The following is a 14,925-nucleotide window of genomic DNA, read 5'->3' on the forward strand; positions in this document are numbered from 1 at the left end:
GGGAACAAAAAACGGAATCTCCTGCCGCGCGGTACGCGGTAAGGAGGGGGGGTTAAAAAGAATAACACAGGGGGGAGTAGTAAGGGGGGGCAGTCATTAAGACCCATTTAGTAATAAAAATATGGTAGCTTGCTGACCATAGTAAAAACAATTAGCTTTCTTTCCATTTTCTTTCTTTACCATCCCATTTCCATTAAAGCTTTTTTGCAAAAATTTACAAAGCAGAGAAAAGACTCTATAGTACACTCTACTGTAGAGTCTTTTCTCTGCTTTGTAAATTTTTTGCAAAAAGCTTTATTACATACCTAAACTGTATCGCTATGCTGTGATTCCTGTAGGCTTTGCGTGCGTGTGTGCGGGGGGGGGCCTCCATGTCCATTTTGCTTGGGGCCCCCAAATTCCTTCAAACAGCCCTGGCTACTGGCTATTAAACTTCATTTTCCTAGTCCCGTCGTAAGTGTTGTACGTCCCGCGTTCTTGATGGTCGGACTTTGGTCCTATACGTGGTTTGACCATGTGTAGGCAAGACCGCTTGAATGGAATTCCGTCGGAGTTCCGTCGGAGAAAGCTTCAGAGTTTATTCCAACGGCAAAACCGGTCGTGTGTACACGGCATAACTTCTCCTTTTACTAGAATAATAAATGTGCATATATTTGCTGGGGAGCGGCCAATGGAATGTCTCTGTGTTTATGATTATGCCACAGATGCAGTTTTCTTTAGGTAATAATATCTTTGAATACCTTCATGTTATAGTCTGCTAACAAGCATGTTATTGTCCGGAATTAAACTACCTTCAGAATAAATATAGATTTGGCAGGTTTCAGATGCCCAGTTCACTTGGACTGGTTCTGCTTCCGGTACACCTGGGGTAGTGGTGTTTGGGCTCAAAATGCTACAAATTAACCAAGGGAGGTAAAAATCTCATTATTCTGGCTGTGCTGTTATTATTTCACAAGTTATGAAATACACTTAGATTATGGATTTTACCAAGAGGAAGAGACAGATATGTGTATTCTACAGACCTCAGCTCAGGTATTTTACAATGGGAATGGTCCGGCAAGATCTATGTTTTTTTCCGGATTGCTCAAGCTTGTGAATTTGACAGTCTTACATGGGTACCTAGACTGAATTGCCACTGTGCCCATTAAATGCTGCCACTGTGCCATCAAATGCTGCCACTGTGCCAATTAAATGCTGCCAGTGTGCCCATCAAATGCTGCCAGTGTGCCCATTAAATGCTGCCAGTGTGTGAGGCAGCGAGTGACGGCGACGAGCGGGGTCCTTCAAGTCAGCCCGACTCCCGATCTCTCCTCCTGATAGGCGTCCAATAGCGGCGCCTGTTGTTTCAGCCAATCAGGTGGCAGGTAACAGAATCAAGCACCTGATTAGCGGAGAGGAGAGGCGGTTCAGTGTTAGGAAAGTGAATATTCATTCACTTTCCTAACACAGCTGAGTGAACTGCGAGCATCAAGCATGGCGCTCGCAGGTCACCATTTTTGTGGCCTATTAGAGCCTATGGCTCTAAACAGGTGCTACAAAAACACCCCCTGCAGCTGTAATTCAGGCACCAGGTGCCCAAAAAGGGGCCGGACGCCTGAATGGGGGGTGGCCGCGGCTGCCATGGATAGATTCATGCAATGCATGAATCTATCCGTAGTGCACAGAGGGGGTGGCAGGAGAGAGGGGGCGGCGTCCGTGCGCCCTTAATGCACGGGCCGCCACTGGTCTGTGTGTGTCTGATCAATGGACTGATAAAGTGGTTCTGGCAGCAGCTAACAGTTTGTGCATTGTATGAACTGAAGGAGGAGGGAGGGGGAAAGTCACTGCAGCTATGTCTCTTGCCACACAATGGCATGGGAGATTTCTGACCTGAACAAAATGGCTGCCACACATACAGCTATTTGTGTACCCAGTACGCAGGGCCATTACAGGAATGGGTTAACAGTAGACAGTGCAGTCTGCAGTCATTCTTTTAGCTTGGAAAAGGGAAGGGGGTGTAGGAAGGAAGAGCAGGGGAGTGTTTTACCATACTAGGCTAGAGGACTGTGTATTTCTATTGATGCACACATTGTAGGGTGACACACATCTAGTCCCTACTTGTAGGGTGGCTCCAAAGGACACTGCAAAATAAAGGAGCCACCCTGAAACAGGAAATCTTTTTAGCAACTTTATTGCTATCACAAGGGATGAACAACATCCTTTGTGATAGCATGGACCATAACAGGTCCTCTTTATGGAAAGATATGGGGTCTTTGAAACCCAATATCTCTCCTCTGGCCTCCAAAGCATTCTCGGTTTGATCTGATGCTTTCACAAGCAAGTACACAGTGAAGGGATAGGCAGTGGTTAAAGTGGTAGTAAACTTAAAGGTAAAGGCATAATATGCAAGTATGGAGATATAACGTAACGAGCCAGCGACTCATCCATCCGAAAAAGTCACTTTATTACATAGACTGGATTGTACAAAGTACTGTGGCTTACGCATTTTGGCAATAAGCCTTAATCATAGACATTGCATACTAGCACATTATGAAGGATTTACCTTTAAACAAAGCCCTCCAGCGGTGTGCTGTCACTGTTGCAGAGGCTTCCATCTTCACCCGATCTTCCTTCCAGGTTCATGGGCTGTGGCTGCTTAAAAGGCTGAGCCACAATAACGTCACTCCCGCGCACATGACTGCAGCTCAGAGCTCTGAAGGAAAAACACAGGTATGCCGTTCCTTCAGAGCGCATGTGCCGGTGATGTCACTGGTTGTAACTCACTAGAATATCGGTGCATGTTTAGGAGATATTCATTTAACCCACAGGTTCCGTACAGTTATTATAAGCTTACCTATAGGTTAAATAAAAAAATACAGTTTACTACCACTTCAAAGGTTGCTTCTAATGTAAGTCTTCAGGGCAGCAACTGCAGATATTAGTGACTTACGCAATTTTCTTATTATTAGTCTGTGTTTCGAATTCATTGCATAGCCGTCACAATAAGTTATTTTATACATTGTGCTGCGCTTTCTTTTAATATAATAGTGACATATAGAAAAGGACAAATACCCACTTTTCTTTCATCTGATAGTGGCCCCAGAGGCCACATATGTCTGATATTCCTGTCTTCAGGTGACCCATTAACTGTTTGGAGAAATTGTTAATAATGAGTGATCAGAATATGCAATTTGAAACATATCATTAAAAATGTGTCTTCATTTTTACAGGCTTTTTCCTTTCCAACATATTTTGCAATATTGAAAAGCATCTACTGTCACACTAAACTGAATATGTATTAACTATATAAACTAAATATATGCTGTATTATTATTAGTTAGATGAAACAGCTAGGGCTTCTCTAAGTTACAAGCAGAAAAGCAGAGGTACAGTAGTTAATGGAACTACTATTAGCATTGTTAGCTCAGAAGTCAATGCTTTGCAACCAGAAAGAGGAGCTAACCTATAGGAGACCTGGATTGGGCAGATGTTGGCAGCAAGCTGTACAAGTCCAGTCCCCACTTTTTTTCTTGGATAGAGCACCCACGTACCTTTCCTGTAGCCACCATCCTGGACAAATTTTTCCCGGCCAGATGCCCTCTCACTCATTTCCTGGCATGAGGTCTAACTCTTGAAATAAAAGAATGCCCACACTCTGCATTTTTGGCACTTTACTGCACTTTACTGCAACTTCACATTTCTTCCCATGACATATCAGGTTTGACATACTTACCAAACTTTGGCACAGAGTACTACTAGCATAAATATACATCCTGAAGCATCCTTTCAGTGCAGACCACAATTACACATATTTAGCCATCTTCACCCATTCCTCTCCTAGGGAGGACCACAGAGTTGGGACCACTTCCCAGTATATACTAATGCCGCGTACACACGGTCGAACTTTTCGTCTACAAAAGTCCGACGGACGCCGACGGACTAAAGCTGGCTGACAATCCGATCCTGTGTGGGCTTCCCCGGACTTTTAGTGGACTTTCACAGCCTCAAATTTGACGGACTTTAGATTTGAAACATGCTTCAAATCTTTACGTCGTAACTACGCCGGACCCAGAAATCCGATGGACAAAAACCCACGCTAGGGCAGCTATTGGCTACTGGCTATCAACTTCCTTATTTTAGTCCAGTGTACGTCATCACGTATGAATCCGTCGGACTTTTGTGTGATCGTATGTAGGCAAGTCCGTTCGTAAGAAAGTCTGCCGCAAGTCCACCAAAAGTCCGCCAAAAGTCTGAGAAAAGTCCGTCGAAAGTCTGTTGGACAGGCTGTCGGACTTTTGTAGCCGAAAAGTCCGACCGTGTGTACGCGGCATAAGTCTCTAACCCTTATGCCCCGTACACACGGTCGGATTTTCCGATGGAAAATGTGTGATAGGACCTTGTTGTCGGAAATTCCGACAGTGTGTGGGCTCCATCACACATTTTCCATCGGATTTTCCGACACACAAAGTTTGAGAGCAGGATATAAAATTTTCCGACAACAAAATCCGTTGTCGGAAATTCCGATCGTGTGTACACAAATCCGACGGACAAAGTGCCACGCATGCTCAGAATAAATAAAGAGATGAAAGCTATTGGCCACTGCCCCGTTTATAGTCCCGACGTACGTGTTTTACGTCACCGCGTTTAGAACGATCAGATTTTGCGACAACTTTGTGTGACCGTGTGTATGCAAGACAAGTTTGAGCCAACATCCGTCGGAAAAAATCCTAGGATTTTGTTGTCGGAATGTCCGAACAAAGTCCGACCGTGTGTACGGGGCATTAGGCTATACACCACTAACCCACAGTTGAGGATCAGGGGTGACAAGGTCTTTCTTTTAATTTACTGCTATTCTTTTCCAAATGTTTCTTCTAGCTTTATCCAGCTGGACATGCTCCCTAATGTTAATTATTTTTAGGCTGCTGTTGCCACTTACAGGCCCAGAAGACTCTGTCACAGGCCCCCAAGTACATCAGTACAGCTCTGGGGTGTCCTGTTCCTATACCCTGTCTACCTGGGCTCCACCCACAGCTGGAATTTATAAGAAAAATACTTCCACCCATTACATCACTACAAGAGGAGTTTCTCTAAAAGGGAAGCTATCACTTGCTTATAATCTTCCCCTTGCGATGCCATAATTGTAACAAAGCAACCTAGCGGCAGGCAAGCTAACTGCACCTGCTTACAAACCATTGCCAAGGCCATTATCAGGTTCCATTTTATGACAAGATGCATTAAATGGGGGAATAATCAGAACAAAGTATGACAGTGGAAATTCCCATCAGCAACAAGCAGCAGAAGGCTCTCATCAAGGCACTAGACCTAGGAGTGACTGGTCTTCACAAGAGCCCCTGGTGGTGGGGATGGATTTGCGCTCGCTAAGGGCAGACAGGAAATTAAAACTAGAATCTAAATAGTAGTACCCAGGGGCAACAGGAAACATGGAAGAACAAAAACTATGACTGGGGAAATGCAAAAGGTAAAACAGAGGGATAATGAACGGCTGAATACTCAGACAGACATATACAATATCTCACAAAAGTGAGTACACCCCTCACATATTTGTAAATATTTTATTATATCTTTTCATGTGACAACACTGAAGAAATGACACTTTGCTACAATGTAAAGTAGTGAGTGTACAGCTTGTATAACAGTGTAAATTTGCTGTCCCCTCAAAATATCTCAACACACAGCCATTAATGTCTAAACCGCTGGCAATGAAAGTGAGTACACCCCTAAGTGAAAATGTCAAAATTGGGCCCAAAGTGTCAATATTTTGTGTGGCCACCATTATTTTCCAGCACTGCCTTAACCCTCTTGGGCATGGAGTTCACCAGAGCTTCACAGGTTGCCACTGGAGTCCTCTTCCACTCCTCCATGATGACATCACAGAGCTGATGAAAGTTAGAGCGCTTGCGCTCCTCCATCTTCCATTTGACGATGTCCCACAGATGTTCAATAGGGTTTAGGTCTGGAGACATGCTTGGCCAATCTATCACCTTTACCCTCAGCTTCTTTAGCAAGGCAGTGGTCATCTTGGAGGTGTGTTTGGTGTCGTTATCATGTTGGAATAATGCCCTGCGGTCCAGTCTCCTAAGGAAGGGGATCATGCTCTGCTTCAGTATGTCACAGTACATGTTGGCATTCATGGTTCCCTCAATGAACTGTAGCTCCCCAGTGCCGGCAGCACTTATGCAGCCCCAGACCATGACACTCCCACCACCATGCTAGACTGTAGGCAAGACACACTTGTCTTTGTACTCCTCACCTGGTTGCCGCCACACACGCTTGACACCATCTGAATCAAATAAGTTTATCTTGGTCTCATCAGTATTCCATGTCCTTAGTCTGCTAATCTTCAGCAAACTGTTTGTGGGCTTTCTTGTGCATCATCTTTAGAAGAGGCTTCCTTCTTGGATGACAGCCATGCAGACCAATTTGATGCAGTGTGCTGCGTATGGTCTGAGCACTGACAGGCTGAACCCCCCACCCCTTCAACCTCTACAGCAATGCTGGCAGCACTCATATGTCTATTTCCCAAAGACAACCTCTCCTGGAACCTGTCCTGTTAAACCACACCAAATTTAACACACCTGCTCCCCATTCATACCTGAGACCTTGTAACATTAACCAGTCACATGACACCGGGGAGGGAAAATGACTAATTGGGCCCAATTTGCACATTTGCACTTAGGGGTGTACTCACTTTTGTTGCCAGTGGTTTAGACATTAATGGCTGTGTGTTGAGTTATTTTGAGGAGACAGCAAATGTACACTGTTATACAAGCTGTACACTCACTACTTTACATTGTAGCAAAGTGTAATTTCTTCAGTGTTGTCACATGAAAAGATATAATAAAATATTTACAAAAATGTGCACGGTGCAGGGCTTTTTTTCAGGTGGAACTTGGTGGAACTCAGTTTCACCAACTCCAGCTCAAGCCCTCTGCTCCCTGCACACCACTATTGCTCTTTGGCAGCCAAGCTGTCACTTGTAAACACAGAAGCCGGGCTTCTGTGTTTACAAGTGACAGCTTGGCTCCCTCAGATCTGATCTCCTGAGTGGCTCCCACTGAGTCCAGGATAGGCAGAAGGGGGATGCAGGTGCCCGGGGTATGTGCAGGGCATGGTTAAGTTCCTGCACCTATTATCTTAGAAAAAAAGCTTTGGAGGAGTGCACCCACTTTTGTGAGATACTGTAGGTGAGAACATAAAGAAGACAGAGACTGAGACATACACAGAGAGGACAAAAGAGGAAAATGGGTTGTCAGATTCCATAGCTTAGCAGACGACAAGGTAAGCACAATTGAGCCCTAAAGTCCTAAAACAGAATTTAGCAAGGACATTGTAAGTCAGTGTTTGTAAATTTGTAAATCTGTAAATTTTGTAAGTTTTCTGTATACATATTACTCTATAATCTCTACTTATTTTATGCCAAGAATCTGCATTATAGCACCTTTTCAAGCCAATGTATGTAGGCAAGTGGAGATAAGTAGAGGCCCCCTTAAGGGTTGATTCTCTTGCTGTTTGAGTACTTTGTGGGTATTTAGAGGGGGTGGAGCTGGGGCTCTGAGTTTATTCTGGCTGGGAGGAAGACAGAGAAGGAAGGTCTGCTGGAGGTTGCCATGCTCTCCCCTTCAAGAAAGGGGCTGAAGTGTATCTCCTTGTTCTCCCTACTAGAAATAACTGACAGCTAAGGGAGCCTGTAGCCCTTTTTAGTGCAAGAGAAAGGGCAAATTACATCTGCTTAGAGCCACAAGAGAAGTCAGTATTTGGATTGTAACTATGCCCTTATATGGACTGTTGTGTTTCATCTATTAAACCGACAAGTAAAGAAGTTTATTATGTGAATATTGTTAATGTATTACTGGTGCAAACCTAGGCATCTGGGCCATGGAAGCTAAAGGGGCATTAAAAACCAGGAGTGCATTACGTACAGAGTGCAGAGTTCAGGGGTGCACTACATGCAGATTACAGGGGTGCACTACACACAGAGTGCAGAGTTCAGCACTCTTCCACAGCTGCTTACCTCTGCATCCCCCATCCACATCTCACGTTCAACCCTCTTCAGCTCTGACCTCTGCACGCAACCCCCCTTCTCTGCCCTATCTTCTTCCCCACTCGTTAAAAGCTCTGCCATGTTCCACATGTCTTACTTTTGTTGCTGTATTAAGTTTAAGCACTCAGCTGGCTCTAGTACCTCCCCACACACTGTAGCCAGCTGTGCCTCTCTCACTTGCAGGGAGATCATTCAGCAGTGAGCAGGGGTATCGGTATACAAGCATCGGGGAAAAATGGAGATCACAAAGGATTAGCCTAACACACAATGCCCCCTCCCACCCATGAACACTCTGCACCACAGGCACCTGCATCTCCCTTGTCCCCTTTCTGCACTCAGTAGGATCTGCTCAGGAGGTCAGATGTGTGGGAGCTGTTGAGAGACAAGCTGTCACTTTTAAGCGTAGAAGCCGGACTTTTGTGTTTACAAGTCATAATGGTAAGTGGAGAGCAGAGAGCCTGAGCCAAAGGTGGTAGGAACTGATTTCCACTGAATTCCAGCTGAAAAAAACCTCCCAGGGAAGAGGGGGCTATCTGCACCAGGGCCAAGAGGATGTGAAGTGTAGGCCCCAGGCCACCATCTGTGCACAGGACAGTATTGGTTTGGGGATGAACAACCATGGTGCCCTGCAACCTGCAATTAGAAGGCAATGCCTGGCTGCGCTTTCATATGATTAAAGCACAGTTCATCACTCTCTTTTAAAGCGGAGTTCCACACAAAAATGGAACTTCCGCTTTTCGGAACCCTCCCCCCCTCCAGTGTCACATTTGGCACCTTTCAGGGGGGGGGGGGCGTGCAGATACCTGTCAAAGACAGGTATTTGCACCCACTTCCGGCATAGACTCCCATGGGAGTCTATGCCTCTTCCCGTCCCGACCGCGCTGTCTGCTGGGAACACACAGCTCCCAGCAGAGAGCGGGGACCACTAGGGACGCGCAGCGCGACTCGCGCATGCGCAGTAGGGAACCGGGAAGTGAAGCCGCAACGCTTCACTTCCTGATTCCCTCACCCAGGATGGCGGCGGCAGCTGCCGAGAACCGAGCGAGTTCTCGGCGTCCCCTGCCGACATCGCTGGAACCCGGGACAGGTAAGTGGCAATGTATTAAATGTCAGCAGCTGCAGTATTTGTAGCTGCTGGCTTTTAATATTTTTTTTTTTTGGCGGTGTGGGTGAACCCCCGCTTTAAGCTAAATTACGTGTAATGCCATGTTATACATTTACTTAAATATAATAATGTAAAAACATGTCAAATTAAAACTCACTTACCCGAGTATGAATTTCTTGATTGACCGTTTGTTCCCTTGATATTCTTTTCACATTCAGATATCTTACCAGAGGTCCAATAGTCAGACCCTAAATTTAAATGCACATTTGCTAACCATATTTTTTCAATAAAAAATAGTATCTGCCTAAACTATTTGCACATTGAACAAATATTTATTTTTCCCACATTCTAAGCACAGTCTTACCTTAATGAACACTGTGAAGTATATAACTACAATGGTTGAAGTGATAAACAATTTCTTCCTTGGAAATAAGAGAATAGGCAACAAGAATACAAGTGAGAAACTACTGGCTCCCCGTAAACCGCTGTATGTAATGATTAGTTGGTCTTTGAAAGTGAATGGGTATGTCCGGAAACAATTTATTATCGGAAAAAGAAGAAAAACGCCTGAAATGTATAAAAACACAAAATTAAAAATAATCAGATGCTACTACTACTACTACTACTACTACTACTACTACAACTACCAATACTACTAATTGTAAATATCATTATTATTAAAAACCATTATAAAAAATAAAGTAAAAATAATAAAATACACATATGTAAGGAACTTGCTAAATGCAGTGCTATGAATGTATTTTGTGATCTGCAGGGAGCAGCCTAGGGGCTGATTTACTAAAGGCAAATAGACTGTGCACTTTGCAACGTGCAGTTGCTCTAGAGCTTGGTAAATAAGAAGAAGCTCTGCTGACTTCCATCATCCAATCATGTGCAAGCAGAAATGCTGTTTTTTTTTTTCCTTGCAGGTGAATGGGTACTCTTTGCAAAATGAAGCTTTACCTCATTTACTAAGCTCTGGAGCAACTGCACTTTGCAAAGTGGACAGTCTATTTGCCTTTACTAAATCAACTTCTAAGTGTTCTTTTTCTTTTGAGTGTGAATTAGGCCTCATGCACATGGATGTTTTAAAAACATGCTGTAAAGCTAGGTCCAACGCCTGGAAAAAACACGATTTTTACAGCGTTTTGCATTAGCGTTTTTGAGTGTTTTTCCCCTTTTTTTATAGTGTTAGCATTAAGTAGCGTTTAAAGAAAAACACATCTCTCAGCTATATGCACTCCCTTTGGAGCAAAACAATGCCGGAGCTCGAAAACGCTGCATCGGCAGGTTTGAGCATTTTTGCACGTTTTTCCGCGTTTCGCGTTTTTACAGCTCTAGCGCCGCGCCACAGAACGCACTGGTCCTGGGTTTTTTTTACAGCTTAAAAACGCCTATGCCATTTGCAGCTCAAAAATGCCTAGATGGGCATGAAGCCATAGACTAAAATAGACAGGCATTTTTAAGCTGCAAAAAACGCTCAAAAAAGTGGCTGTAAAAACGTCCATGTGCATGAGGCCTAAAGCTTGTTTACTGCTTTTACAAGCTTTTACAACTTCTGACTTTTGAATCTTTATCAGGCTGGCAATCTACCAAGGAGCCTCTCTAAGGCCTCAGGTACTAAGAAACACCAGTTTTACAGACTTTTTTTTTCTGCCTCCCTCTATGTTAGCCTACATGTTCATGCACACATATGTGTTTACAGGTGTTTAGAGGCAGGAGCGTTTAGGGGCAGAAATCTGAATGCACCACAATAGTGTTCAGGAGAAGAGCGTTTGGGCAGAAAAAACTCCTGACATGTGTAAATGTGTTTAAACGCTAGGCACATTTAGTGATTGAGTGTTTATTCATTTCAATGGCCCGAATAAATGAATATTTTGGACAATGAATGCCCAAACACTTGACATGCCTGAACATATCTAATTGTGCCTAAATGTGGCTTTGGGTGCGTTTTTAACACTGCTTCTCTCCTACCAGGAAAAAGGCATTCATAATAGTTGGACAAATGCCCAGTGTGCATAAAACCTTAACCTCCCTGGCGGTATGATTATTTCAGATTTTTGCGTCTCAAAGCGGTACAATTATTTTGCATAGAAATTTGACGTTTTATATTGTAGGCCTGTAATTCTTAGCAATAACACACTTAAATCTGTCCACCAAGAGTCTAGTAGATATCCCGGGTATGATGAAGTTTGAAACACAAAATCATAAATTATAATAAATAAATATAAATAATTAAAAATAATAATATAATAATAATAAAATAAATTTCCCCACGATTCCCTATCGCTCAATTCTGCAAGTGTTCTAATTTATTATCGCTGTTTTCTAGCTGGTCTAAAGCCACTTTTGACGTAAAGGGACACTTTTTGGTTGCTATGGACAATCTCAAGTTTCCAGGCAGAAAGAACAGTATATATAATATAAAACTGCATGCAGGGCACTGGACAAAGCACTGGGGACAAAAGGGATGTGAAATGATTTCATACAGTACTGTAATCTGTAAGATTACAGTACTGTATATGTTATGATTTTTACATTTTTTTGAATTTGCCGCCAGGCTCCACCCCCCCGTGCGTTACAACGCTCTCAGGGAACGGAGCCCGGCACAGAGAGACGTCGGGAGGAAGACAGAGCCCGCAGACAGCGCGGAGGGACATCGCAGGATCCTGGGGACAAGGTAAGTAACACTGCACCAGGATCCTGAGATGGTGCTAATGGTGCTGAAATTTAACCCCGAGCCACACTCGGGAATACCGTCAGGGAGGCTACTGCTGTGAGCTAGAGAGTTGGTAAATATTTGGAACACCTTTTCCAGCCCTTTTTTGGGCTTTTTTTGGGCTTTCTTGGCTCCTGCCATGAGAATAGGGGATGTGCCAATTTCTGCATCCCCTGGGTTTTGGCCCAAGGGGATTGTATGTTTGGGGAGTCTCACCTTTTGGGAGATTGCTACAAGGTGCTGTCCTTATGGATAGGAAGTAATTCAGCTTTGAGGAAGCACCTGTGGCTGTCCCGAACTTTAAAGGTATGATAAGTGACTGAGCTGAGGGAGATATTGAACACTTGAAACTGGACAGCTGTCCTGTCTGAGGAGCAGAAGATTTGTAAGTTTTCTCTGTTTGAGCAGAACTTATCTAAGGCTGCATTCACAGCATTTTCAGCTCATAAACGCTTGTAAAATGCCAGAAAAAATGCCTGAAAAACACCCAACAAGCAAAATCCAATTAATTTAAATGGCCCCTGTTCACATCTGAGCGTTTTTGTAGCCTGAAGCAAAATGCCTGAAGCTCAAAAAAGTACATGAGCTTCTTTTTGGGCAGATTACAGGCGTTTTTCTGCTTTTTACATTGGTGACCTTTTGACCTGTGCAAAATTGCGGAAAAAAACACTGCAAAAACGCAGTAAAAACCACGATAAAAATGCGTGACTTTCAGCTTGAAAACGAAGCGCTCAGGTGTGAATGCAGACTTTAGGAGAGTCAGAAGTCAACCTGAGTTTTGAGACAGTGACCATGATTATTCTTCACCCTCCAGCAATAGCATCCAAGTTGGTGGACTAGGAGTTATCAACATGCCCTATTATGCCATCTGGAGGTCATTTACACTGACCTCGGGGTAAATAGAATTAGACATAAATGCATTCTTCTGTAAAAAGTAGTATGGTAATTCCCTGTTTTATATTTCCTTTTAGATAGTTAAGAAATCCCCCAATTTTGTTTTTATGGTGAAGGTCCTAAAATGTAGCTATCCAGTAGTCATTACACTTATTGTATTCAGTTTATAAGAGCTTCATCTCATGCATTATGTCCTTTGTTTGGACATAATGATTGGTTTACCAAAGAAAAATAGACTGTTCATTTTGCATGGGAAATTGCACTTTGTAAGTGAATGAGGTGAACGTCTGCTGACTTCCATCATCCAATCAAATGCTGTTTATTTATTTACCTTACACTTAATTGGGTTTTCTTTGCTAAGTGAAATTGTACCACATTCAATAAGATCTAAAATTCTCTTGAAAAATTTAACTTTTCTTGCAATGTACACAGCTTATTCACCTTAAGTAAATTAACCCCATAATTTGACCTATATCTCATTGGCTAATCTATAAAAGGGTATTACCTTATGCTTTTTGTGTAAATATGATATTTCTTGCATTCTGTTCTAAATCCTGTTGTGTTTTAGGATCTGTTGCTATTAAAATGTTGTAAAAATCTATTTATAAAAAGTTTATGACAGAAGTTATCGCTCCTTAAAATGTCTACATTCTACTTAAAGTGGTGTTCCACCCAAAAGTGGAACTTCAGCTTTTCTGGTTCCTCCCCCCCTCCGGTGTCACATTTGGCACCTTTCAGGGGGGATGAGGGAGCAGATACCTATCTAATACAGGTATTTTGCTCCTACTTCCGGGTACAGATACCCGAGCCACCCGCGGGTATCTACGCCATCCCCCCCGTGCGTCTTCTGGGATATACACGGGTCCCAGAACACAGCAGGGACCAGTGGAATAGCACAGTGTGAGTCACGCATGCGCAGTAGGGAACCAGGAAGTGAAGCCGCACGGCTTGCCTTAACGAGGATGGCGGCGGCAGCACCCGACAGCGAGGGATAGATCGGCTTCGGGTCCCGACATCGCGGGCGCCCTGGACAGGTAAGTGTCCTTATTTTAAAAGTCAGCAGCTGCAGTATTTGTAGCTGCTGACTTTTTTAGAAAAAAAAAACGGCGGAACTCTGCTCTAAAGTGAAATCCATTAAACAATTTCTCTTTTTATTCTTCATCCTCCCTCTTGCAAACTAGGAAAATAATTCACTCATTTCTACAAACTATAGTAGCTTTTTAGGTTGAAAAGCAACACTTCCTGCTGTTTGGCCTAGGCCATACCCCCCTGCCTGCTGATATGGCCAAATCACACCTATCCCAGGAGGCAGTGTGATACAGAGGACACAAGTTTCAGTGTCTTATGCAGACACATTACCAGTATCAGTATATCTGTGCATGTGTGGGGAATTTCTGCGCATGTGCACATATGGTGTGGTTCACAAAAATGACTATATAGTAAAAACTCATGGCATGTGCACACGTGTGCAGAAATCCCATGCACATGCAGATGAGCCACAGATCCCTGACAGGTCCACACGTTGGTTTCTTGAAGAAGAGGGGGAAGGGAATTGATGCGGGGCTAAAGTTAAAATAAGGGCAATTGTGAGGTTCTATGACGTCTGGTGTGATGTTGTTTCTTTAAGGAGAATGGGGCTACATCAGTGATAGTCATGTTCCTCATTTATTCATTGCTATGAATATGTTCTGGGTTTGGCACTAATAATTATTACACTTTGAAGAGGTGCCTTGGTGCGTCAGTAAAGCATTACATTTTGCAACTATAACTTGCACAGAACAAAAACTTGTGTTTTCGATATTAGAAACAGTTTAATTAAAGTAGAACTATAGGCAAAACTTTTTTTTTTCATTTTGGGTGGAGCAAGGGAGGGTTATAACCCGTCAGATTTTTTTTTACCATCTGTGTTCCATTGAGGAGATTTACCTTCACTTCCTGTCCCATAGTCAAACAGGAAGTGAGAGGAAATCCCTATAAATTAAGGGAATTCCTTGGGGACCCGCAGGTCACCAGAACTAGTGCCCTGATTGGAAGATTTCCGCTCTATTACTTTTCTGGGGACAACCCAAAATGTGTGATTTTCTTTTACTTTCACTTTCAATGACAACAGTAAACAGGACAAATAGAGAGGGGGGATCTCCATAACAGGGGCACAGACAACAATAA

General features: G+C 43.4%; 1 protein-coding gene across 1 annotated transcript in view; it reads right to left on the reverse strand.

Moving 5' to 3' along the window:
* Positions 1–14,925, reverse strand: part of LOC141127893 (sodium/hydrogen exchanger 4-like) — a 69,343-nt gene that overhangs the window by 18,953 nt on the left and 35,465 nt on the right. Inside the window, exons 5-7 of the mRNA XM_073614758.1 lie at positions 9,511–9,713; positions 9,308–9,394; positions 3,056–3,126 (exon numbers count right to left, since the gene is read on the reverse strand). Of these exons, the coding sequence (XP_073470859.1) occupies positions 3,056–3,126; positions 9,308–9,394; positions 9,511–9,713 (361 nt within the window). The remainder of the gene's footprint in view (positions 1–3,055; positions 3,127–9,307; positions 9,395–9,510; positions 9,714–14,925) is intronic.

Source organism: Aquarana catesbeiana, linkage group LG02 (genome assembly GCF_042186555.1).
Source record: "Aquarana catesbeiana isolate 2022-GZ linkage group LG02, ASM4218655v1, whole genome shotgun sequence".
Lineage (NCBI taxonomy): Eukaryota > Metazoa > Chordata > Amphibia > Anura > Ranidae > Aquarana > Aquarana catesbeiana.